Source organism: Lissotriton vulgaris, chromosome 3_1 (genome assembly GCF_964263255.1).
Source record: "Lissotriton vulgaris chromosome 3_1, aLisVul1.2, whole genome shotgun sequence".
NCBI lineage: Eukaryota > Metazoa > Chordata > Amphibia > Caudata > Salamandridae > Lissotriton > Lissotriton vulgaris.
In genome coordinates this window covers 499,860,191-499,887,728 of record NC_141689.1, presented here as the reverse complement: position 1 = coordinate 499,887,728, position 27,538 = coordinate 499,860,191, and the positions used below count along the sequence as shown (strand labels likewise).

The 27,538-nt window shown below is 46.7% G+C and overlaps 1 protein-coding gene across 2 annotated transcripts in view; it reads right to left on the bottom strand.

Moving 5' to 3' along the window:
* AP3B1 (adaptor related protein complex 3 subunit beta 1) overlaps window positions 1–27,538 on the bottom strand; it is a 2,001,071-nt gene that overhangs the window by 1,857,066 nt on the left and 116,467 nt on the right. Inside the window, exon 1 of one of the 2 annotated variants that reach the window (XM_086960745.1) lies at window positions 24,733–25,120. The exons of the other annotated variant lie outside the window; for it this stretch is intronic. Coding sequence (XP_086816871.1) covers window positions 24,733–24,896 — 164 coding nt within the window. The 5' untranslated portion in view covers window positions 24,897–25,120. Of the gene's footprint in view, window positions 1–24,732; window positions 25,121–27,538 lie in introns of those variants that run through there. 2 annotated transcript variants of the gene reach the window in all.

Here is a 27,538-nt window from a genome sequence, read left to right as displayed (position 1 = left end):
TCACGAAAATGGTTGCGGAAGTTAAAGAGAAAAAATGGTTGACCAGGAAAGAAGCTGACTTTCTTATAAACACCAAACCCCGGGTACCAGCCTTCTATGTTGTGCCCAAAATCCATAAAGCACAACGGCCCCCTCCAGGGCGACTAATAGTTTTGGGTATTCAATCGCTTCTAGAGCCGTTGCCCCAATTTTCTGACTTTTTCCTGAGGGAATGTGTCATCTCACAACCCTCATACATTCAAGACACTATTGATGTCTTGAATATTCTGGACACCATGGATTTTTACCCAAATCATCAATTTCTGGTCACTATCGACGTCGAATCATTGTACACCAGCATCCCCCAGGAAGCCACGCTGGTGGCAGCAGCGCGGGCACTGGGGAATTGCGAGTGGTTCTATGATGTCCCTCAAACATTTGTTTTACAGTGCACAGAAATAGCACTTACTAGAAACTTTTTTCATACAAGGACCAACTATACCTACAGGTTTTGGGCACTTCGATGGGGCAACTGCCCTCAGTCTTGCCTGTATCTATGTGGGACAATTTGAGACCAATTTTGTGTACGATGCTATGAACTCCTTCCAGAGCAACATGGCCTCTGGAAGAGGTTCATTGATGATATTCTATCATCTGGAACGGCTCCGAAGAAGACCTCATTAAGTTCCGGAACTGGCTCAATCATCTGGATCCATGTCCTAAATTCATGTGGGCCTACAGTAAGAACACTGCGGTCTACCTAGACCTGGACATTTATATAGAAAACAACAAAATCAATGCAAACGTACACCAGAAACCCACTGACAAGAACTTTTTGCTCCACTACAGATCATTTCATCCCTGAGCCCTCCGGGACAACTTGCCAGTATCGCAGAAATTGCTCCCAGGTTGAAAGATTTGTGGAACAATCTGAGGAACTAGTCACAAGACTTGAACAGAGGGTATACCCTTCCAAGGTGATCAGACAGGCCAGGAAAAAAGCGTTTAACACCCTAAGATCAGCCCTCCTTGAAAGGAACAAGCGTGACATGGGCCAATGCATACCTGTGGTCACCACTTATGACCCAATGTCCACCAAAATCCGGGGATAATCAGGAAACATTGGCATATTTTGAATACAGAAAGTATGAAGATGCCACCTCTGAGGTTCGCTTTCAAACGTTCCTCTAACCTAAGTGATAAATTGGTGCACACCCGCCCTAGTACTAACATAAGAGAAACAGGATTACCCACTGGGCACTACCTATATGGGGGGTGTTCAGTGTGCAAATTAACAGAACCTACTAAGCATGTGACACTGACAAACGGAAAAATTGGCACCTAAACAGATTCAGCAACTGTAATACAGCTAACGTTGTATACAGACTTATGTGCCCCTGTGAACTTCATTATATTGGCCTTACTACACACAAAGTGAAAGTAAGAATACAGGAACATCTCAGTACCCTGAAATCCAGGAAATTATCAACCAAACTGGTTCAACACTTTGCTGAACAGAAACACCACTACACAAGCTTTAAGTGGGTAGTACTGGAAAAGGTGATTGGTGATAAACACAACATGGAGTCAAAACTGGCCAGCAAAGAAGCCTGTTGTATTTACCAAGAGGGGCAGACAGCCAGGTCCTCAATTACATTATCGAGTGGAATCGGATTGGCCCATAGAGCCTTTGGTAGATATGTCATTAGCAGCAATCCCAAGTCAGCACTGCTCTCCTGAGAAGCTAGTTTTAGCGGAAGTAGAGGGGTACCCGTTTAGTAGAGGTCAAACTTTAAAAAGAATGGAAGCGGTAGAAACGCCTCAACATGCTTGCAGATTACAAAAGTAGATACGCAAAGGAGTACGAGCCGGCGGGGGGGCGGTGGACTCATCACGAGCCAGGATCGTCCCTTTAAAAGCTTGTATGAGAAAAAGTCGAGTGGCTTGTAGTAACAGAGGGAAACTTTTGAAGAGTGGAAGAATTAGAAATGCTGTACATTGCTTGCATATTGCAAAATTAGGCATGCAATGCACTATGCAGTAACCTAGCAGCTACAAGCTGATACAGGATATGAGCTTTTGACATTAGGGGGTAATTTATGTGTCTTTTCCTGTAGGCTATCAGTAGCACCGGGGACAACCGCTACAGTGAGAAAGGAAAAAGGGTCACCGGTATGACCAGACAGGGCATTAAAGCGGTAATTATGCAAGGACTGGTCGTGGGGCCAATGGTACAGGGATGTGAATTTGTCCCTATAGGATTTGCTGATGTATTGATAACAGTGTGCTGTCTGGATGTTATTTAATATGTTCCCTAGGTATCAACCTACATGTGAAAGTAAATCAGAGTGATGGAACTGACCCTTGCCCTGAAGAAATTGCCTAAACATTCCCAGGCAATGAAACATGTTGGCCCTCTATGAAGATAGGAGGCAACAGAGTGTCTTTTAATGGTAGCAAATTCACAGCATTGTCCCATCATATCTTCAACAAAGCCGACAATCATCGCACCCCACCTCCGGAACGTCATAAACAACTCCATCACGTCAGCCACCTTCCCGGAGAGCTGGAAGCGCGCAGAAATCAACGACCTGCTGAAAAAACCCACAGCGGACCCCAAAGACCTCAAAAACTTACGCCCCATCTCTCTTCTTCCCTTCCCGGCCAAAGTCATTGAGAAGACCGTCCATAAACAACTGACTACATTCCTCGAGCAAACAACTCGCTCGACCCATCCCAGTCCGGATTCCGAGCCAACCACAGCACCGAGACCGCCCTCATCGCAGCCACCGACGACATCAGGACTCTCATGGACAACGGAGAAACAACCGCGCTCATCCTAAAGACAGCAACACTCTCGCACACAAAAACAAGGTATGAAAAACAGTAATGATGATCAGTTAAGCAAGAGACATGTATAACCAAGTAGACAGATGCAGTATTGTGAAGTATCTTTCACGTAGGTTTAATAATTGATTCCATAAACAGCCAGCCGACACGTGTTTCGTCGTGTGATCATCAATCACCATGACTCTTCAGGGCTTGTGGCACTACCTGTACGTTGTAGGTTTAGAAGAACAAGAAACAATTTTGGTGGGAATCACTTGTTCTGTTAATAATCGCGCATATAAGATTCCGGGTCACGAATCCCACGAAATTTCTGTATGAGCCTCTGTCATTTAAGAACAACCCGAGTGCGTTGGCACTCTGTTGGTGAACACTTAATACGTGTGAGTATTAAGACATTACCGGGAGGGGATCCACCTTCCGTAAGCAAGCCACAGGTATCGCTATGGAGTCAGCGTGTCCTCAGAGTTGTGGTATCCCTCCTCTTGTGCTTCCCGGTCGCCGTTCTCCCTGTCTTCAATATCTTCATGAGCCCCCTCGCCCCCATCGCACACAAACACAACATCAACATCATCTCCTACGCTGACGACACCCAGCTGATACTTTCACTCACCAAAGACCCAGCCACCGCCAAAAACAAGCTCCAGGAAGGAATGAAAGACGTCGCAGAATGGATGAAGCTCAGTCGCCTGAAGCTGAACTCCGACAAGACGGAGGTCTTCATCCTCGGACCATCCCCATGCGCATGGGAAGACTCCTGGTGGCCCATAGCGCTGGGCTCCGCGCCGACACCGACGGACCACGCACGCAACCTGGGATTCATCCTGGACTCCTCTCTCATGATGACCAAGCAAGTCAACGCCGTCTCGTCCTCTTGCTTCAACACCCTGCGCATGCTCCGAAAAATCTTCCGGTGGATCCCCACCGAAACCAGAAAAACCGTCACCCAGGCACTCGTCAGCAGCCAACTTGACTACGGAAACGCCCTTTACGCAGGCACCACAGCCAAACTTCAGAAACTACTTCAGCGCATACAGAACGCCTCTGCACGACCCATCCTCAACATCCCTCGCCACAGCCACATATCCTCCCACCTGAGAAACCTGCACTGGCTCCCAGTCAGCAAGAGGATCACGTTCAGGCTCCTCACCAACGCACACAAAGCACTCCACGACATGGGCCCTGAATACCTTAACAACCGTCTCTCGTTCTACACTCCCGCCCGTTAGCTCCACTCCGCCAGCCTCGCCCTCGCCACCGTCCCACGGATTCGCAGAACCACCACCGGAGGAAGATCATTCTCCTACCTGGCGGCCAAAACATGGAACTCCCTCCCTGCACACCTACGACTGACCCAGGACCATCTCACCTTGAGGAAACACCTCAAGACCTGGCTATTCGGACAGTAGCGACACCCCCCCACCTCCATTCAGCGCCTTGAGATTCCCACGGGTGAGTAGCGCGCTCTATAAATGTACTGATTGATTGATTGATTGAATAAAGGTGAATAGCTAGTGTAGGTTTAGCTCATTTTTAGCATTAATAAAGTGGTCCTTAAGCACTGGGAAAATCACTTTAGTGTTTACAACTAGCATCCTCACGACTGGTTCACTATACATTCACCACACTTGCACATTATTATTATTTTCTATCATTGTTTATATTTGATAAATTTATTTTGGTACGGGCGTGCTAATGATGAGAACCTGAGCCCACTGGTGAGAAAGTACCAGTGGACTCCCATGGTGTTACTTCCGTGAGGCACCCCATTCCTTTGCTCACATTTTTTTTCATTTTTGTCTGCACTTTTCTGTGTAATTGATATATTGTTTGTGAATTGCACTGCACTAATAGGGAACATCCTTACAAAATAGAACAGGGACTCATGCTAGATGACTGTGTGCTATGTGGGCGGTCAATTATACGCTAAGTTGTGGCAGCTACAGATATACATGAGGTCCACCGGCATCTGTTCTAGTATTTAGGTCAGGTCATTATTGTGTTTCGATTAATGAGTGGGGGGCTGACTTTGCAGACATAGAACCCCCTAGGCTCCATGTGGAATTTAAGGTTGATATCGAAAACAGGGGAAGAGGATTGGCGGGAGGCGCTGGCATCGCCACGAGAAGTCGAAATATCATCAAGACTGTGACTTGTCCTATTAAAAATGCTCCACAGATCATACACTGCATACACCACGTTGGTCAAAATGGGCAACAATGTAGAGGCAGGGTGCAGAAGATTATGCGGGGGTATCTGCACCTTTTATCATATTATCTGGGAAAGTCCTGCAATCAGGATATACTGGGAAACACTTATCACATGTATGAAAGAAGCTAGTGGTGGGGTTATTCGATTGGTCCCGGAGCTGTGCCTGTTAAACATATGGGAAGCAACGGACACTAATCGTGCGGAGCAGCTCTGAACCATTATGGGTCTCATGAACGCAAAACGTAATATAGCTCAAAGATGGTGAGTGGTGGCGTCACCAACTTTAATTGAATGGGGGAGGGATATGGACTGGTGCACGATTGTAATAGTAGAGGTCTACAAAAACTGAGGATGCCCCCAGAAGTGGGATCGGGTATGGGGGAAGTGGAACGCACATAGAGGCAATATATGTGAACCCCCCCCTTGTCCGTAGTAACAATAGAGGTGTGGCAGGGAACATTATGGATGTCCAAGATGAGGAAAGATTATATGATCATAAAGTCTGGGTTTACAAGGGGCCCAGGTAGCTGTAATCAACTGCTATGTCTTAATTGGGGTTAATCATGCTGTACTGTTTGTTTGTATAATCAATAAAAAAAATCCAAAACAAAAAAAAGAACATCTCTCAATTTGAATAAATGCTCTTCCTCATCTCAACCAGATAAAATCTCATCTTGAATTCTGATGGCGCCATTAATGCCTTTCAGTGTTTCTTTCATCAAACACTGTAAAACAGAAGCGGAACTGGTCAATCCGAAAGGCATTTTGCAGAACTGAAACATGGCTTCTCGGATCACAAAGGCAGTTAGATGCCAAGATTCTTCGTCCTATTCAACTTAGTAATAAGCACTGGCGAGGTCTATCGTGGAGAACACTGTGGCCCCACAGCCAACGTAGAAACAAAGTTGTGCAAATTAGGATGACTTTCTGCCCATATCTCATTATTTAAGTTTCTAAGGTCTACGCATAACCTGATTTATTTAAACACTTGTTAAGCGCAGCGAAGGCCCGTGGGCATCTTGGCGCTAAGTATTTGCTGAAATCTGCCTTAGAGAGGGATGTAATTATTGATCAAATAGCCACGTTTTAAGATGCTTTCGGAAAGACCACAGAGAGGGGCTGCTCTTTATAGATAGTGGCAAAGTATTCCAGAGCTTGGGTGCTGAAACGAGAAATCTTCTGTCGCCCCATGAAACCAGTTTGGTACGGGGTATTTCCAGTTGAAGGAGGTCAGAAGACCTCAGGGATCTGGTGGGCCGATAGGGAACAAGTTGTTGCGTAAGAAAGGCTGGTCCCTGGTTATGCAACGCCTTATAAACAATACACAAAGCTTTGAATTTAGATCTATTCCTGATGGAAAGCCAGTGAAGTTCTCTGATGGTTCCTGAGACTGATTGAAACTTGGGGATATCACCCAGCAGTCTAGCAGCCGCATTTTGGATGGTTTGCAGCTTATTGAGAACTTTTTCTTGGGAATTCAGAAATAGGGCATTACAATAGTCCAAGGTGGACAGGACCAAGGACGTGATCAGGGTTTTACCAGCAGAGACAGGAAGGAAGGGGAGAATTTTTTTAATGATTCGTAGTTTATAAAAAGCAGAGGAGGCAATCTGATTTGCATGGGGGAAAAACGTGAGACGATCGTCAAACATGACACTTAGATTCCTCACTTTGCTGACAGGGATGGGGGGGGGACCCATAGACTGTGGCCACCAGCGGGAGGACCATTCAGGGGTTAAGCTTCCAAAGATGACCACCTCGGATTTATCCGAGTTCAATTTGAGGCAATTGGATGCCATCCAGTTCCCTATGGCCTGCATGCCCAGATTGAAATTATCGGCGATTTTTTGGCCGTCATTTCTGATGGCCAGAACCAACTGAGTGTCGTCGGCGTAAGATGTAAGGCTCATCCCATGGGCACGAATGGTTTTGGCAAGGTCCGACACATATATGTTAAAAAGTGTCGGACTCAGGGATGAGCCTTGAGGTACACCGCACGGCAAGGACAGGGTGGTGGACTGAAAAGGCCCTATGGTGACTACCTGAGTTCTCTCGGCAAGGAAGGAAGCCAGGAGAGTCCTAGCCCTGTGTCTAATCCCCAGTGCTTCGACACGGTCGATCAAGATGGCATGATCGACCGTGTTGAATGCCGCTGAAAGGTCCAGCAGTATCAAGACTGCTGTACCACCCGCGTCGCGAATGGTTCTGATGTCCTCTGTAGCCTTGATTAGGGCCGTCTCTGTCCCATGATTTAGGCGGAAACCAAACTGGGAGTCATCCAGTAGATTATGGGTTTCTATAAAGGCTGATAGTTGAATATTTAGGGCCTTCTCGACAACTTTAGCCAAGATAGGCAGATTGGCAATCGGTCGGTAATTTTTATGCTCGTTCCTATCTAGGTTATGTTTTTTTAGTAGCGGCTTTAGTAGCGTCTTTTTTAGGTCGGAGGGGTAAACACCTGTGTTAATCATGGTGTTACAGATGGTTGTAATAGCTGGAAGCAGTACTTCTGAGACTGGGAGCAGTACTTTAAAGGGGCAGGGATCAAGGGCAGAGCCTGATTTGATGGATGACACAATGTCCCTGACCTGATTAATAGAGACCTCTTTAAACTGTGAAAGAGATGGGCCAGCCATGGAGGAGCTCACCATCTCAGGAGCAATGTTTTGTTGTGTTTCTACACAGTTGGCAAAGACGGCGTAAATATCATTGACTTTGTTGTAAAAATAATTAGCCAATGCATCACAAAATGATTGGGAAGAGGGAGGTTGTAGGTTAGGTAAGCATCCGGCCAACTGTTTAGTGGTCTCAAACAAAGCCTTGCTTGAGTTTTTAGAGAGTTCAATTTTCTCTGAAAAGAACTTCTTCTTAGCATCTAAGATCATATTTTTATATATAGTGACTGATTGCTTGTATGTTGTTTTAACCTCTTCTGAATAGTGTCTGCGCCAGTTCCTCTCATTCCTCCGGCACCGCTGCTTTTGTGTCCTTAAAGTTTCCGAGTACCAGGGGGCAGAGGGGGATGATCTGTTTCGGGAGCATTGTTTTGACTGAACCAATAGAGTGGTCGCGGAAGCAACCCACTCATTATATTGGGAAATAGCCATTTTAGCATCATTTGACAGAGAAGGACTGGTTTTAATCAAAAGTGATTGTAAGCTATTGCTGTCAATATTTTTCCAATCCAGGAAGGTCTGGCGATGGTTGTCATTTTCCATAGCTATTCCTGGGACATAATTGATTAGGTTGGTCATTATAACAAAATGATCAGACCAAATGACAGGGAAGATGGCTGAGATCTGTAAATCATTTAGATTAGTAAAGATGCCATCCAATGTATGGCCTCCTTCATGGGTAGGGGCTTTCACTAGCTGGGAAAATCCGAATGTTGTTAGACATGCCTGAAGGGCGGCTGTATCATTGTCTTCAATTTTGTCAAAATGAAAATTAAAATCACCTAATATAGTAAATGAACCATCCAGGGCAGCTGTTTCCAGAATGTGACCAATATCGGAGATAAATGCTGACCTTTGCCCTGGAGGACGGTAAAGAAGGATGCCTTTGAAATTTACCGAGGGAGTGAGTCTAATGGAGAATTGGAGAGCCTCACAAGAAAGAAGCGGTATCTCGTTAGTTCTGACTGCGTAGGTCTCCCGGGCAATTATGGCTATCCCTCCCCCTCTCTGGCGTTGTCTGTCCAGTCTATGGATTGAAAACCCATGTGGAACAGCAATAACTAGATCCGGATCGGAAGCATTGTCCAACCAGGTTTCTGTTAAAAACAGTAAATCTAGTTGTTTATCTTCCATAAGCTCTGCTATTTCATGTCGATGCTTACCTAATGAGCGAACATTAATGAGGGCCATAGAGCAGGTACAGGGAGTTTTAATTGGTTTCCTGCGAGGGAGGTCATGGCCATTAGATATTATGGCGGCACAGTTCGGACAACATTGGCGGGCATTTCCCTCAAGGTGATGTTCATCAAATATGACGCATAGAGGGTCTCGTGGGGGACGGCAGTTCCTGAGTTGGCTGGGAGAGTACATCCCTCGTGGAGGTAGTGGACAAAGGCCAGGGGTCATGGCCCTGGGCCCGGTTCCGGCGCGGACGGCCGCAGACGGGCTTGCCTTTGGCGCGCCTTTGGCGCGCCGCCGGCGCGCCCGCTGCGCAGGCGGGTAAGTCCCTTTCTTATATCCATGGTAAATGGGGCATGGGAGGAAGGAGGGGGCGTGGGGGGGTGGGAGGGGCGCCGAGCAATCCGGCCCGCCTTCCCAATCTAAAATGGCGCCTAAAGTGATGCTCAGGGGTTCCCAGCGCCTGGAAAAGCGGCTTGAAGGGATGTAAAGGGCCTCGGCGATGTAATCTCGTCTCGAGGTCGATTCAGGGATTAAAAACGATCTATTTAAAATATTATACACAATTTTAAGAAAAAAGTGATTCTTTACTCAATCACCTTTTAAAATATCCCAGCGTGCAAGGGAGCACAGAGTACCTCCGGCTTCCGCCTCAGAGGTGAAATCACAGCAAAATCACTATTAGTAGCAGTGCCTCGCCCTTAAATATCCAAGGGGAGTGGGAGGGGCGCCGAGCAATCCGGCCCGCCTTCCCAATCTAAAATGGCGCCTAAAGTGATGCTCAGGAGTTCCCAGCGCCTGGAAAAGCGGCTTGAAGGGATGTAAAGGGCCTCGGCGATGTAATCTCGTCTCGAGGTCGATTCAGGGATTAAAAACGATCTATCTATTTGATCTCCCCTGAATGTTTTAATGCACTAACAACTGGTGACACCCATAGTGACAACTCAATTGGTTGAATCACTTGTTTGTACCAAAAATCTTTCAACATTTCTTTCACTTTTGTCCTGTACATAAGAGGCATATTACACACTTTGTGTATGACTGGAACAGCACTGTCCAGCAAAACGATCTGTGCTTAACACCTACAGATTTTCCTAGCTTGTCACAAAATACGTCAGGGAATTCACTCAGTTATTCACCAAATGTTTATCTTCACATTCCCCACAGCATAAACTGGTGGTACAGCATTGGGGACTAATCTTATATTTAACTCTGGTTGATGAGGTCACCCCGAAATAGGATCACTTTTGGCAGCAACGTACATTTTACCATGCGTTCCTCTATCACCAAAGTAAATGTTGCCACAAAAGTAACCCAATAACTCAATCTTGTGACCTGTATTACCCCTAGGATGTACATTAGGAGGTACCAACCCTTCTTCCTTCCAGTTTATATTCCAGAAGGACTTACTGATTAAGTTGTACCAAGCACTGGGACATGTAAAGCACACTAGGACAAATCAAACCTTTTAAATACTCTACGCCCAGTCAATGAAGCTGCCTTGAGCCTACCTTAGGGGTGACTTACATGTATTAAAAGGGAAGGTCTGGGCCTGGTAAGTGGGTGCACTTGCTGGGTCTAAATGGCAGTTTCAAATTGCACTCACAGACACTGCATTGGCAGGTCTGAGACATGTTTGCATGGCTACTCATGTGGGTGGCCTAATCAGTGCTACAGGCCCACAAGCAGCATTTGGTTTATGGGCCCTGGGCACCCCTGGTGCACTTTAGTAGGGATTTACTCATGAATCAAATATGCCAATCATGGATAAACCAATCACCAATACAATTTAGACTAAGAGCATATGCACTTTAGCACTTGTTAGCTGTGTTAAAGGGCCCAAAGACTTAAAACCAACAAAAACATAACAGAAAAAATAGGTGGAAGAAGGCAAAAAGTTAGGGGATAACCCTGTAAAAAGGGCCAGATCCAACAACTGCAATCAACTTCCTTGAAAATCTTATATGGTTGCCATGCATAGTGTGCATGAATATAGTTAAAGCGGATTGGTCTTGCCAAGATCAAACGATCAAATACAAACTGGCCGCTGTCTTCTCAGTTTAGCCATGTTTCAGTCCGGGAGAGAAGGTCGGTGTGCTGCTGTTGAGGAGGCCCCAAATTTCTGGGGAGTGTTTCCTGTGGGGTCGGACATTGAGGAGCATGGTGGACAGTTGACAGTTAGTCTGGGAGGGTGGTGGTGGTGTCAGCGTCTGAGGTTTAACAGGTGAAATCTCAATGGGTGCAGGAGAAAGGCCCAACTGTGTTGTTGGGGAATGCAGTTATGAGCTACAATGAGCTCTGTCAGCTATCTAGATTGCTTTGTGCAATTGAAATGGTGTCTAGACTAGATCACAAATGTATAAAGATCAATCTATGGTCTGAAGAGTTGAATAGACAATGTCCACAACATAGGTAGAGTGAGGTGCTATACTTGACCAATGTTCAACACTCCATACTGCACATCGATAAAGAAGTAGACAACCAACAACATAGCCATTACTTATTGCATATATTCACAATCAAATATCCAAATAGCAGGCACGGTTTTCTTTGTGTAAGGCTATCAACGACACCGACATAAAGCACACAACATGACTTTAGTGGAGAAGTGACAAAGTGCAGAAGTGCTTAGCAAAACAATACAATAGATGCACATAAAGCACAAGCCTTGAGTTCTCCATAGGGAGTATCTGCCAGTTCTCTGAAACTGGGTCCGGTGGTTCATCAATGAGCCACATGGATGTCCTATGCGTTTGTGCATACAATGCGCATGCAGTTCAATGAGCTTGAAGCATATGTGCGACTATTGACAGCTGATATATTGGAATCTATTTTGTTTCCAAAATGGAAGCCACAAATAAGATGATGTTTGTTTTATAGGGATCTTGTCAGACAGCAGATGTAGATTGCCAGGCTCTCCAAACACGTTCCTGAGATTATTTTAGTGAATCTAGAGCGAGGAGATTTGGGAACAGAGGGTTTTCACTTAAATGTAGAGCAAAGCCCATGATCTTTTCTGCTTTATTGCTCCAACGAAGTGGTACTGCCAGGTAAGTCAAGTGGGGGAGCCTCTTCTTCCTTGCCATCATTTTGGGTTTCTCCTAACAGGAGACTTGCAGCTTCCCCCCAGCTTCCTGCTAACACCTGAAGACAAAGACTATGGATGGACCAAGCTGGGAGAAATAAGCAAGACAGGGAATGTAGATGCTGGCCCCAGAGCTGGACTTTAAGACTACATAAACTCGGTCTGCAATCTTAGAAAACATATGGGACAAAAACTACCAGCCAGAGTACCAAGAGTCCTGTGCACCAAAATCCGGTATTCCACACCACTGGAGACCAAGAAACTCCATGGTGTGTCTGTGCATTAACAGCCAGCTACTCTTCAAAGTGTGAGACAGGAATGTGGAAGTTCTGCTGCCTGCAAAAGGGAAAGCTATAACAGATTTGCCCTGAGTGAAGGAGCACGTCAGCTGCTGAGGAAAAGAGCCACTGGACAAGGGAAATGGTGCCTAGAATAGAAAAGAACAGAGAAGAGCTAAGGCAGAATATCTGAAAGTTACCTGTTGTAACCGGTGTGAAATTCCTGCACCATCAGGCCATGTAAGTGAGGCCTTGAGCCACTGGTGCGTGCACAAGAAACCATGGTACCTGATCAAAACTAAAAGCTCATGAGGAATAAAATCACATCCTGTGCTCTCCCTTGAGGACAGATTTAGTTACCTGTAATGGAGCATTGCAAACTTAGTCTGCAGTAATCCCAGAATGAATCCAAGCTCTATGAGAAGTTTGATGCTCATCACGCCAGTAAACGGTGCATGACTTCGGCCTTGGTTGGATCCCCTATTACGATTAGGGGTGGCCACTTCTCTTTATTTAGATGGCGGGTTTTTCGACCTTGGCCTCAAGAAGATCACCCCCAGCGGAGACTTACCAGACCAGATCAGCAGAGATTGCCCTCACCCTAATCCAGTGACTGTGACACGATGCCCTCTTTCAGTGCAAATGAGAGCATCGATGGTTGAGTATTGGCCAGGCCAAGGGAGAGTCAGCACGATCATCCTGGACAGATTGTGTGGAGGGCCTTCCACTTCAAGAGGGTACAGCCTCAGCCCCTCACCAACACCAGCAGGCTCAGCCTGTACAAGTTGAAGACTAAAGTGTCATACTGTTCCTACAAATTAAGTAGGACTGTGTAGCCGGACACCATAACCGCCAGAATATGGGGGCTGAGTCCACAGATATCTGAGTGCGTTGGCCCAATTCCTAGCTAGCTCGCAGGGTCCGAGCTGAGCCCTACCCTTCCAGGTTTCCATGTGGTATCTGCAACCTCAGAACATGACCACTCTAATTCCCAACGAAATTGTGTAAACAGATCTACCCTTTTGTTGTTTATTTTCAAATGACAAAGGTAAACACAAGAAAGATACCAACTGGCTTTTCAAACATTTACTGAATCAATTATATTCTAGAATAGAAAGCATGAGCTGCAATTATTTGGAGGATGAAACAAATCATTGTAACCAGCATTAAAGAATGGTGAAAAAGATAAACCGCTCAACAATTATAACACTACTGTGATTATCAGTATATGTATAATACTATCTAATACTACCTACGCTATTGAGAGCATGGTGGGAGTGCCCTCTGCTAGACCTCTTGGACAACCTAACCCTCCATATATCTGTATGGTGTGTCATGAAGCTAATCTGATGTAGAGCAGGCTATTGTCCTTTGCAAGATGAAGATTAGAGTTAACAGGGCTGCATCGCCGTTCAAGGAGGAGGGATTCAACCGTGGACAAGGCACAAGACTAAGAACGTTTCCAAAAAATAATTCCAACTCAACCTGTTGAATACTACTGTTTAAAGACACTATGTGCTAATGAATAGAAACTAAGAGGAGATAAAAATGATAAGAGCCTTGAGAAAGCTCCAGGCATGTTAGGCTGATAGGGGGCAAAACATGTGTTGCCTGCCCACAAAATCACTGTATTGAACGATACCATGAACATGATGAAACGATTGATCTGTGAATTAAAAGTATAATACCTCAAATGAAACAGGACTGGGTAAGTTTCTTTGCATGCTACATCAGAGTGATGAAACAACATAAAAATAAACAAACAATATTCCTAAACTAAACAGGAGGACTAACTCAACCGTTACATAATCTCTATTTACAGAGACAAGGAAGGTCCAAACCTAGAGTAGAGTCCTACCGCTCATATATAAAAAAAACAAGCATTAGAAATGCAATAGGTCTCGCAGCATTAGAGTTAGTGCTTTTAGAATTGTTTATAGGTTTTTTGTTCTAAATCTTTTGCATTTTTTTTTTGTAGGCAATGCAAAAGAATTACAAATCAAAAAAGCAATAAGCAAATGTAAAAGCTTTAACAAAAAATCCTGCGAGACCTATTGCACTGTGTGAGGGGTTGAGGGTGAGTGAGGGTGGGGGTGAGTGAGGAGTTGAGTGTGAGTGAGGTGTTGAGGGTGAGTGAGGTGTTGAGGATGAGTGTGAGTGAGAGTGAGTGTGAGAGAGTGTTATTGTGAGTTAGGGTGAGGGGTTGAGGGTGGATGAGGGTGAGGGTGAGGTGTTGAGGATGAGTGAGGATGAGTGAGGGTGAGTGAGGGGTCGAGGGTGAGTGAGGGTGAGTGAGGGTGAGTGAGGGTGAGTGAGGGTGAGTGAGGGTGAGTGAGGGTGACTGAGTGTGAGTGATTGTGAGTGAGGATGAGTGAGGGTGAGTGAGGGTGAGGGTGAGTCAGAGTGAGTGAGGGTGAGGTGTTGACGTTGAGGTGTTAAGGGTGAGGTGTTGATGGTGAGGTGTTGAGGGTGAGGTGTTGAGCGTTATTGAGTGTGAGTGAGTGAGGGTGAGGTGTTGAGGGTGAGTGAGTGAGGGTGAGGTGTTGAGAGTGAGTGAAGTTGAGGTGTTGAGGGTGAGTATTTGAGGGTGAGGGTGTGAGGTGTTGAGGGTGAGTGTTTGAGGGTGAGGGCGAGTGAGGTTGAGGGGGTGAGGTGTTGAGGGGGTGAGGGTGAGGTGTTGAGGGTGTGTCATTGAGCGTGAGGCTGAGGTGTAGAGTGTGAGTGAGAGTAAGAGTGAGGGTGATTGAGTGTTTTAGTGTTAGTGAGGGTGAGGTATTGAGGGTGAGTGAGGGGAAGGGTGATTGTGGGATTGAGAGTTAGTGAGGGTGAGGTGTTGAGTGTTAGTGATGGTGAGGTGTTGAGGGTGAGTGAGGGTGAGGGTGAGTTAGGGGGAGGGGGAGGCGTTGAGGATGAGTGAGGTGTTTAGGGTGAAGTGTTGAGGGTGTGGGTGAGGAATTGAGGGTGAGGGAGGGTGAGTGTGGGTGAATGTTTGAGGGTGAGTGATTGAGGGTGAGGTGTTGAGGCTGATGTTTTGTGGGTGAGTGAGGGTGAGATGTTGATGGTGATTGAAGGTGAGGTGTTGGGTGAGGCGTTAAGGGTGAGTAAAGTTGAGTGTTGTTGAGTGAGGATGAGTGAAAGTGAGGGTGAGTGAGGAGTTGCGGTGAGGTGTTGAGGGTGAGTGAGTGAGGGTGAGATGTTGAGGGTGAGTGAGTGTGTGGTGTTGAGGCTGAGTGAGGATGAGTGAGAGTGAGGGTGAGTGAGCATTTGAGGGTGAGGCGTTGAGTGTGAGGCGTTGCGGGTGAGTGAGGGTGAGAGTGATTGAGTGTGAGTGAGTGTCAGTGAGGGTGAGGTGTTGAGTGTGAGTGAGGATGAGTGTGAGTGATGGTGAGTTAGGTGTTGAGGGTGAGTGAGGTGTTGAGGGTGAGTGAGGAATTGAGGGTGATTGATGTTTAGGGTAACTGAGGGTGAGGGTGGATGAGGTGTTGAGGGTGAGGTGTTGAGTGTGAGTGAGGTGTTGAGGGTGACTGAGGGTGAGTGAGGGTGAGGGTTGAGGGTGAGTGAGGGTGAGGGGTTGAGAGTGAGTGAGGGTGAGGTGAGGTGTTGAGGGTGGGTGAGGGTGAGGCTGAGGGGTTGAGGTTGAGTGAGGGTGAGTGAGGGGTAGAGGGTGAGGGGTTGAGGGTGAGTGAGGGTGAGGGGTTGAGGGTGAGTGAGGGTGAGGTGTTGAGGGTGAGAGAGGGTGAGGGTGAGGGGTTGAGAGTGAGTGAGGGTGAGGTGTTGAGGGTGAGTGAGGGTGAGGGTGAGGGTGAGTGAGGGTGAGGTGTTGAGGGTGAGAGGGTGAGTGAGGGTGAGTGAGGGTGAGTGAGGGTGAGTGAGGGTGAGTGAGGGTGAGTGAGGGTGAGTGAGGGTGAGTGAGGGTGAGTGAGGGTGAGTGAGGGTAAGGGGTTGAGGGTAAGGGGTTGAGGGTAAGGGGTTGAGGGTGAGTGAGGGTGAGGGGTTGAGGGTGAGTGAGGGTGAGGGATTGAGGGTGAGGGGTTGAGGGTGAGTGAGGGTGAGGGTGAGTGAGGGTGAGGTGTTGAGGGTGAGTGAGGGTGAGGGGTTGAGGGTGAGTGAGGATGAGGGGTTGAGGGTGGGTGAGGGTGAGTGAGGGTGAGTGAGGGTGAGGGTGAGTGAGGGTGAGTGAGGGTGAGTGAGGGTGAGGGTGAATGTGAGAGAGGGTGAGTGAGGGTGAGGGTGGGGGTGAGTGAGGGTGAGTGAGGGTGAGTGAGTGAGGGTGAGTGAGGGTGAATGTGAGTGAGGGTGAGTGAGGGTGAGGGGTTGAGGGTGAGTGAGGGTGAGGGGTTGAGGGTGAGTGAGGGTGAGGGTGAGTGAGGATGAGGGGTTGAGGGTGGGTGAGGGTGAGTGAGGTTGAGGGTGAGTGAGGTTGAGGGTGAGTGAGGGTGAGTGAGTGTGAGGGTGAGTGAGGGTGAGTGTGAGTGAGGATGAGTGAGGGTGAGGATGAGGGTGAGGGTGAGGGGTTGAGGGTGAGTGAGGGTGAGTGAGGGTGAGGGTGAATTAGGGTGAGGGGTTGAGGGTGGGTGAGTGAGGGTGAGTGAGGGTGAGGTGTTGAGGGTGAGTTAGAGTGAGGGGTTGAGGGTGAGGTGTTGAGGGTGAGTGAGGGTGAGGCATTGAGGGTGAGTGAGGGTGAGGTGTTGAGGGTGAGTGAGGGTGAGTGAGGGTGAGTGAGGGTGAGTGAGGGCGAGTGAGGGTGAGTGATGGTGTGGGTGAGGGGTTGAGGGTGAGTGAGGGTGAGGGGGTTGAGGGTGAGTGAGGGTGAGGGGTTGAGGGTGAGTGAGGGTGAGGGGTTGAGGGTGAGTGAGGGTGAGGGATTGAGGGTGAGAGATTGAGGGTGAGGGGTTGAGGGTGAGGGTGAGTGAGGGTGAGGGTGAGTGAGGGTGAGGGGTTGAGGGTGAGTGAGGGTGAGGGGTTGAGGGTGAGTGAGGGTGAGGGTGAGTAAGGATGAGGGGTTGAGGGTGGGTGAGGGTGAGTGAGGTTGAGGGTGAGTGAGGGTGAGGGTGAGGGTGAGTGAGGGTGAGTGAGGGTGTGTGAGGGCGAGTGAGGGTGAGTGAGGGTGAGTGAGGGTGTGAGTGAGGGGTTGAGGGTGAGTGAGGGTGAGGGGTTGAGGGTGAGTGAGGGTGAGGGTGAGTGAGGGTGAGGTATTGAGGGTGAGGGGTTGAGATTGGGTGAGGGTGGGTGAGGTATTGAGGGTGAGGGGTTGAGGTTGGGTGAGGGTGAGGGGTTGAGGGTGAGTGAGGGTGAGGGGTTGAGGGTGAGTGAGGGTGAGGGTGAGTGAGGATGAGGGGTTGAGGGTGGTTGAGGGTGAGGGAGGTTGAGGGTGAGTGAGGGTGAGTGAGGGTGAGTGAGGGTGGGTGAGGGTGAGTGAAGGTGAGTGAAGGTGGGTGAGGGGTTGAGGGTGAGGGGTTGAGGGTGAGTGAGGTTGAGTGAGGGTGAGGGGTTGAGGGTGGGTGAGGGTGAGTTAGGGTGATGGGTTGAGGGTGAGTTAGGGTGAGGGGACGCGCTGTCAGGCAGTCAAAGGTGCAAAAGCATGCCCCATTAGTAAGGTCAGCGTATGCAAGGACTGATGAAAAAAACGGTAAGAATTGCAGTTCCGCAGTATTAAATCAAGTGGTGTCTTCAAGGAGAAGCCAGCGGAACTGTAAGCAACGTTGAAGGGATAAATTAACCATAGTGTGTGTCCTGAGTATAATAAGGAGAATGTAAACCGATAAAACAGAGCCAGCGTCTATGTGGATGTAGGTAAACTGTTGGTGCAGTAAAAACAAATTACCAAACATGACTAAGCACATGTCTACGGCGCACGTAGCATGGTTAAATGACAGGTACGGGAACAACTGGTACTCTGAGTAGCACATGGGCAGGACTAAACTGCGTGTAAGCAGCACGCGTTGTGAAATTGATGGCAGGTTGGGGAATGATAGCTGCTACAGAGCAGACTAAAAGCGTGTGTAGGAGAACTAATAGTAGATAGGGCCATAAGTGAGGCTATGAAATACAGGCAGAAAAAAAACTTTGGGACACGTGCGTAGAGGAACAAAGGGAGGAGGTGGAAAGCTGATAGGGGGGAGGGGGGTGGTTGGTATTATGGCGGCGCTTGCATGCAATATACCTGTGAGGCATCGGTAGTGAATAAGTCCTCGGCGGTGGCTCGAACACACATCAGAGGGGGCTGTGATCTGTGGGGAAACAGGGGTTTAGGACATTGGGTCAGGTAGGCGTGATCACGGGAGGTGGGCGCTAGAGGCAGTGTACCTGATTGGTCTCTGTAGCCACTCGCAACAGGGTAGTAGGTAAGGACGTGGATCCGGCGGACAAAAATCGATGTCTTCTGTCCGGTTGAAAGTACGGTACATCCACGGGGGTACCGAAATGGCCGATACTGAATCTGAGGGGAGAGAGAGAGGTACTGGTCAAAGGACTGCGAGGCCAGCGCAAGTAGCCAAAGTAGCAGCCTTGATGATACACATACCTCTGGACGTGTATGGAGTGCTTCCGGGTCAGTCAGGAGCCTCGGGCGTAGTCAGGGAGACCAGAAATGTCTGGAAGGAAGTAGAGAGGGGGCGAGGCCAGGTGACGTGGAATCGTCCAATAGGTCTGGGGGAGGAGGTGGGGAAGGGGCGTGTCGCACAGAGGGGTTCGCACTGGTATGTATACACAGGGAGAGCGAAAACCCATAGGAGTCCGAAGGACAAAAAAACAAATAACACGGCGGGCAGGGGAGGGGGCGGAGAGGGGAGAGGAGAAATGCGACACGGAGGGAAGGGGAGGGGGCGGAGCGGGGAGGGGGCGGAGAGGGGAGAGGTGCGACACGGCGTTAGACGGAAGGAAGAGAGGGGAGGGGGAGGAGAAAGAGAAATGCGACACGGCGGGAGGGGGCGGAGCGGGGGAGAGGGTGTGTGTGTGTTGTTAGGAGACGGACGTGCACGCGCACGCGCTTTTAAGGTCAATGCGCATGCGCATAAGCTCAATGCGCATGCGCATTGACCTTAAAAGTCACGGGCACTGCAAGGAATCGCCACGATTCCTTGCAGTGTGGATAAAGAGTGGATAACTCGCAATAGTCTCGCTTGCTCGATGCGCATGCGCATCGACAGGCGAGACCTAAAAAGGGGACAGTAGATTGTCTCCTTGTATTATGTAACCATGGGCATTTCTTCATTAGTGCCGTTCTTACTATTTAAACTTACTTTGTATTGCAGTGCCTTACACTACAACTGGATCACACGTGCGAACGTTGTCCAGGGATAACGTCTCGTTTTTCTTGATGAAGGCGAAAGCAGGGTTTGAATTGTCTTCGTTGTTTATGTTTGGGCGCATCTCCATTAATGAGATTGTGTCCGCGTTCGATATATCACGCTACAAAATTAAACACTACGGTTAGCTGATTAATCCCGTAACTAGCCTGTTATTACAAGTTGGGGGCAAGGAGCAAGCTCACCTTGTTGTTTTCAGCTAGATTCTGCAGTCGTTCCGCCACATTTCCATTACGAATACATCCAGAAGTGGTCTTTATTAATCACCTGACTTTGCCTCACTGGAGGAGTTGTGGGAGTTGTAGTCAGTCATAGCTAATGAGAACGGGCTTTTGTAAAAGTTAGTGGTTTTACTCGTGTTTATTCACCACTTTCACATTTGTATTTCTTTTAAAAGCAGGTGGCAAGTGGGCCATGCTATCAGGCATTCGGAGCTATAAGAAGTCTAGTGAAGAATGCTGTTTCCAGTGAGATGCTTTCATTTATACCCTTCAAACAATTATGCTATAACATTCATTTATATATATTTAGAGGTTTGTTTTCCATTTGTGAAATACCTGAGGACATTGACATGATCAGGGAGATTGGCAGCCAACGAGTGAGATGTCCTCAGCCAGAGGGATTCTTGGCTTGGTGGAGTAAAGGAATTTGCAGCTGTGTTACGTGTTACATGTTGGAATAGTCATGGATGATAATAATGTTGCAAATCCTACAGAAGGGTTATTTTTTTTTTTTGTTTTTTATTGGTTGCTGTCCCAAGGCAGATAATATAAATCCTGCAAGTGGTCAATTGAGATACCTTTGTCAGGGCAATGGCAAATTTCATTTTGAAATGTGTTGCACACATCAGTGAAAATTTTGAGAAATTCTGTTCATAGCAACTCGCGTAATCACGATTCATAGACATTAAATATTTACAGTTTTTTTTTTTAAAGATACAATTCCTGCCAATCACTCGACTTCAGATTTCACATGTTTGCTGAGCATGACATCTGATCATTCGTTGGTAAAGCCAATAGATCTGGCATGCCCGTTTTGTCCTGGCTATAACATTAAAAAAAATGTAAGCAGTGAAAATAAAAAAAAAGTCTGTATACAATGCAGCTATAAGTTGAAGAATTGTATGTGTTATGTGCGCTTAGGAAGCAGAATGACACGCCAAACTGAGTAGCATTTGATGAGACCGAATATGTATATTTTAAAGAATGGATAACAATTGGTCTTCTAGACAACTGCTTTTTCAAGCCAGACCAGAAAAGGGACAGATTGAAAAAGATGTCGGTGATCCGTACTCTACAGGTCCCTTCACCATTTTGAGCCCCAGTTTAGCATTACATGAAAACTGTAACAGATTTCACAGATGTGCCCTTTTCCAGATGTAACCTGTCACCTAGGGGTGTTTAGATCGTTCTCTGCACCAATAGTGCTGCAGATCAGGGCTAAACGCAGCCCGGGTGTACAAATTGACTCACTATCACCATATTTATTCATTTATTCCTGACTGTCACAAAGCACACTGTCACCTCGAGAGGTAGCAAGGGGTTCTGTACAGTAAAAATCCAGTAATTGCACACAATAACAAAAAGTTACATTTGACCACAAATTAAAGTGGAATAAAAATATAATCAAAAGATTAGAAACCAGAGGCAATTTAAAAAGTCCTAAAAAAAAATCACTTCGAAATTAAGGTCTGAAAAAAAGATAATTTTTTCCGGTTAACAAAATCCGAGGTGTTCTAGGCGGAGACGGACAGCGAGGGAGAAAAACACTAGTAGAAGCCTCGGTCTGGGGATTTCTAATTCAGGGAGCATCTGACTGCGACTAGATGGATCCTCCGGACAGGTAGAGTTATGGGTTTAAACAAGCAAGTTTTTTTTTCTTCCGGGTAAGAACTTGCATGTTCTGCATGTAAATTTAAATTGGGAATGATAATGCAAAGCCAATGGCGAACAATAAAAAAGAGGGACGAGATTAAATCTGTGGAGAGCAACAGGGTGATAACGGATATCAGAGGAACGAGGGTAGAAACAAAGACCCACAAAAAGTGCAGTAGCACAATCCAGCCAGGAAATAACTGCAGCTGGGACCGCGTAAAAAAGTTGTAGGTGAAAAGGAAAGGCACGAGAGAGCCCTGTGTATACTTGCAGTGTTCTACAGTTCCCAAATTCAGATCCTGGCCTCCATCCTTCCAGGGTCGGTAAATTGAATACCATTGTAGTGAGAAATAGTAGCACCTGTCGTGTACAGCGCATTGGAACGACCCACGTGTGGTACGAAGCACTATCTATAAAAAAATCAGTTGCTTGCGGGATAAATTCGAACAACCACCTAGTAAGGATGTTGGTTGGACACCCTTAACTCCACGCCCCGTTACCCAAGTGGTCTGTCTGGCGGACAACAGAGCGTCATGGCTGATGGTGGCAGAGATATCCTCTTTAGAGCCAGGCCGGGCGAGACCATTCCTTTGTGAGCTCCCTGGGAAGTGGCTGTCTGCCGGCCCTGGAACAGAAGCACGGCTGGTATGTGAAGAGAAGGCTGTCAAGAAGAACAAGCGCTGGCAAAGTTCCTTGCCGAAAACGTGCAGGCGAGGTGCGACACGGCAGGACGGAAGGAAGAGAGGGGAGGGGGAGGAGAAATGCGACACGGCGGGAGGGGGCGGGCAGGGGAGGGGGCGGAGAGGGGAGAGGTGCGACACGACGGAAGGAAGAGAGGGGAGGGGGAGGAGAAATGCGACACGGCGGGAGGGGGCGGAGGGGTAAACAAAGACGGACGTGCACGCGCCCGTGACTTTTAAGGTCAATGCGCATGCGCATAAGCTTAATGCGCATGCGCATTGACCTTAAAACTCACGGGCACTGCAAGGAATCGCCACGATTCCTTGCAGTGCAGATAAAGTGTGGATAACTCGCAATAGTCTCGCTTTGCTCGATGCGCATGCGCATCGACAACAGGCGAGACCTAAAAAGGGCATCATCAACCCAGGGAGAGAGTACCTGGACCTTAATAATTTGAATACCCCAGCCTGCATCTCCATCACAGTGTACAGTGCTCCAGGACAATGCCAGCAGAAGTGATCCTCTGCCAAATTTGGCTCAAAGACTGTTTGTATAATAAAAGCACTGTTACTAATGCACTGTGTCAAAGCTGATGCGATGGTTATTCTGGAGTCTTAGAGCAGTCTCCAATCAGACAACCAACTGCAAGGGCACAGCGTTCAATTTTCCAGTCTTGGACAGAGCGTAACCGCAACATGATGAATATGCTTACTAAGAAATGTGCTGCATACAGAATAATTTCTAAAATACAATGTTGTTTAAGTACAAAGAATGTAAAAAGTCACCACTAGAAAAGGATATCAAGTTAAAACGTGTAACTAAAACGGAGACTGTGTGTGGGCCCTGTTGAACCTCACAACAAAAGAGCACCCAAATAAGGTACAGGACAATAAAGAGATACTGCGTGTTTAAGACTATTTTGGGACATATTATGCTCTGCGTAATTATCACCTTTTCAGGAGGGGGGGGGGAACAAGGAACACAAACTCAGGCTATAAGCGCGGGGACACACTGTTATAGTGTAACCATGCGCTTTATAAATGTTTTTATTATTATTATTATTATCTTCCTAATTCCGTACAATTGAACATGCTGGGATTTGTAGTTACAGGAGCAACTTAAGAATCATTCACTGCATCCATCAGTTAAGGTATTATTTTACTTATCGTACAGCATGACATCGCCGCACAAATGCTTGTGAACATCACTGCATCGTGTAATAAAAGTACTATACTTTCTCTCCTATGTAGAAGCAGTGGCTTGACGATTTTTATTCACTGAATTCGGAGTCTTTAACCCACCCTCTCACCTTCTCTGAGTACTTGTGGCTACTGTGCAGGGTTTGGTGTGACAGGCTATTGGCACTCAAACAGGTTGCTAATAAGGATAATTGAGTGAAGGATGTCGTTAAGAGTATGGTGCTGCCAGGAAAGGGGAAAACCCAAAACCCCTAAAAGAGTCAGGAGCAAAGCTATCACATTTACGCATCTCGAGCTTTGAATGTCTTTCACTCAGATGTAGAATGCACTATGTTAATACAGCATATTTATATTTTCTTTATGTCACCTTGTTCCCAGCCCTGAAGAGTCATAGGCATTGTCCTTTGACGAAACACGTGTCGGCTGGCGTTTGTCTATTTTAAGATCATCCACACGCAAAAAAATCTTCAAGATAAAAATCTGGTGTTGACTACATTTACTTATTACTTTATGTACTGTTGATAATCATATGTGTGCCCAGCTTTCGTGTTTCCCTGAGTACTTGCACTGCTCAATTGTGCTATCTTGAAAGCATGGTGCAAATGGGGTATTATATATGATGAGTTTTGGACTTTATTAAAATAAAACCCCAGGACACCTGTGGTAAAAACCCTCAGGATGTCATAGTTTGATCTCAGTAAACTGTTATAGCATTTTCCTTCATGACGCGATAGGAATCTGCTTTACACCAATTCTTCACATATTTGCAGATTTTATTGTGATATAGTTTAAGTGTATATTTTGTCTCATATTTCTTGTACAGCACTCTTCCAGCCTTTGGCAAGGAGTGCGCTTTACAAAGACATAAATAAATCGAAGATGGGGTGGTGAACGTTTACTCCAGTGTGCAGAATCTAACGTTTGCTCAACTGAAAATCTCAAATATGATGAAGTAACCCCATTTTCTTCGTGAACATGCACTTTGTTTAGTCGCCAAAGAACACTTCGTATAATCACTGATTGCTGTGTCATCGAACAATAGTTTCCAAAGATCTATGCACCAACTTGCCTAAAAAGTAGAGGCCCACAACGCTTAAATTCTGCACACAAAAAAATGCCTCTCCATTAGGTCTTAGATTGTATACGGGTTAATAAATGTAAAGAATTGCGACAGCATCTGAACTGTCTTATCATAACTCATACTTGTCTGAGATCATATCGTTTTCTTAACTCTAGGTACAGTGATTTAATATGCATGATAAATAATGCGCACAAAAGATGAAGGCTGCATGTTTGATTGAGAATTGGTCAAAAAACACGAGAGCCCACTCAGTTGCGGCCAGCTGCTAAAAGAGAAAGTGCATTCAAAACAACCCTGCATGCACCCCACATGTGCAGGAGCCCGCTTCATACCTACCCGGATAAGTTCTGCTCACAAGGTGGTACCTCGGGGGCCCGGAGCCTCTGCTCCTCCGCAGTCGGTTCTGGGGTCAGAGATATCTGCAGGCTGTTCGCCACATCCAGGACAGACTCAACCGGGTGCGCTTTTTTATTACCCAAGAGTGACAAGTGCGGCTCCATTCCTTCAAGCTGCACGAGAAGCGTTTCCTTGTTCCAGAGGTGACAAAGACGAGGAATGCAGCAGCACGCCCAGCCTTCGACTACTCATTTTTAAGAAAACGAACTTTAAGGTTTTCAAAGGTCACTTCCTTCCAAAAAGAAGTCTTAATCACTCTCGTGTGATAACATTTTCTCTGTCCAACCCATTCCTGGTCACGCCTTTTCCTCGGGCACAGGCACAGCACAAACAATGGCACTCCAGAAAGGAACACTAGTCTAGCAAGCAAAATAAATTGCCGGAATTAGTGTAAGTGAATTTGGGGGCGACTCGACTCACGAAGGCTGATTGCAGAAATAGTCCTCCACATGCGGGGGAACCGGGAAATACAGTCAGAGAGCAACACCTCCTGTGAATTCGTATCAGACTCAGCAGTACCTCCCCGTGGCGCCTAAAAGCTGAGACTGACCTGCCGAAGGCAGAATGGCCAGCGCCATTCAACACAACTGACACTGCAAACTTGGGAAACCAGAATGGCAAAGCGGCGCCCGAGCCCATATGTGCACTTAACGCAATCATCGTAAAGACAAACACGTGACTTCCCGAAGGCCTCACTTAACATGCGCTGCACTGACTGAATTGTTCCAGAGACAGCGAAAAGCCATGCCGGCAGCCCTATGTTACTAACCAAGCATGTGACAAAAGGGTGGGGTCGCAGCGGAGACTGCTCTTTTACCCAGTACAGTGCCAGTCAAGTCACTGTGTCACATGAACCGTCTGCTCAAGGGCATGGCAACCGTGGTTGTTCAGCAAAAGCATACAATAAAATAGGGTTATTGTCGGCATTAATAAAATCATGTTTGAATAATGTAGCACACATTTCTTCAACTAGTTTACATTTTATAACCACATCCTGCAAAACAACGATCTTCAAAACAGATTCTGCTGCATAAAAAACACCAGCTTCTGGGTCAAGGCGCCATTTTGGAAAGAGTTGTTCAGTAAGTAAATGAAAAACAGCCCCTTCCTTATGTACATTTAACAGGCTTTTTGGTGGTAACAACATTATTATTTTGCAGTTGTAAAAGCCATTTTTGCAATCTATTTGAGAGACTTAGCTAACAAGTTTTGCAGGTTTTGCTGTAATGCAGCTTTGGCACTGCAAGGTGCAAATAACTTTGATATCCGGTTGGGGTGTGTAGTAATTCAGTCCACGCTAGTAGGTAGTTCTCAAGTAGATTTATTGAGCAGTTAGGTTAAGACATGTACAAGCTCAATAGGAGACCCCACCAGGAGCATCCATCTAGGTGCTCAGCCCATCCAACTGTCACTACCTAGGCAGAACACCAACATTCTGACAGCTGCTCCAATGAACATTCCATTGGTGGTAGAAAGGCATCACACTGAGAATAGCAGGATACTACAGGGTGCAATGTAGCACTGTAATAAGAGGGCACGGACGCTGAGGGCCTCGTTACAAGTGTTACGGGATTTCTGATTACAATTTCGGGGATCCGCATAAACGTCGTATAACATTCTGGTTCTCCACCGACCCCTCACCAGCACTCTCAGATTCTCAAAACAACAAAGATCCGGGGTAATCTGCTGACAAGAATGAGGAATTACTGATATCCCATAGTAATTCCTATTTTATCAGTAGAATCTCAGTGTTCCGCTCAGAATAAAGTCAACTCTAGAACCCTGGAGCTGAAGGGTGACCACTTCACTCCAGGTCACTACGGACACTGCCTCCAGTCCAGAACTTGCCATCTATAAATCATTGCTTTCTGGTGTTAGTCTAATTAGTTAAATGGAAGTACAATACGACTAACAGCCAGAGTACATTAGGCAATTACACAAAAGTCCAAAACCAGAATCAGTGTCCGTAAGGACCTGGAGGAAGATGGTTCGCTAATAGGTCACCCAGGGAACTTACCGGATCTGGGGCAGTTGTAGTGAGGTACTGTATAGGGAGAGAAGAGGGGATGAGTTTAGATTATGTACAGTAATAAGGTGAGTGTGAGAAAATCTTTCCAGGCTACTGGCCAGAGGATCTGGCCTTAAGCTCCTTTCTAAATTCGAAGAGACTGCGTTTAGATAGCTACTACTCAAGGTCAGATCAGGCTCGTCTACTCGATTCTTTTCTCTGCACTGCTTGGTTCCACCCCTACCTATGGCCTGGTTTCACTGTGCTACGTTAGATGCCCAGGGTGTTTCGTTTTTCAGCCGTCAATGCTAATGTGCCTATTCTTGCTGCTTTTTAGGCGAGGCAGCAGGTTTTGAATAGAATGCATACTTGGGTGGGGGCAGGAACTTCAGGACATCAATGATGTGGTCGTATTTCAATTATTTCATTAGTCTATAGCGCTGTGTAGGTAGAGGTGGAAGTATGCAGAATTTATTGAGAAAAGAGTTCTTATGGGGTTTTAATGTTACCAGAACAAGTACCTTTACTTTTTTGTTGTTGTCGCAAAACAACCATTACTTAAAAAGTTAACACTGCCCTTGGGTAGCCTCCAGCTAAAAGGGGAAGGGAGTTTCTGGTCTGTGAGGCCAAGGTAAGGAATGAGAGATAAAAAAAAGTAGCCTTCTCAGCTAGGCCCCTGCTACCTGACAGAACACGTACAGGCACATGCATCAAGCTAAAAAGTGCTCGCAGAAATAG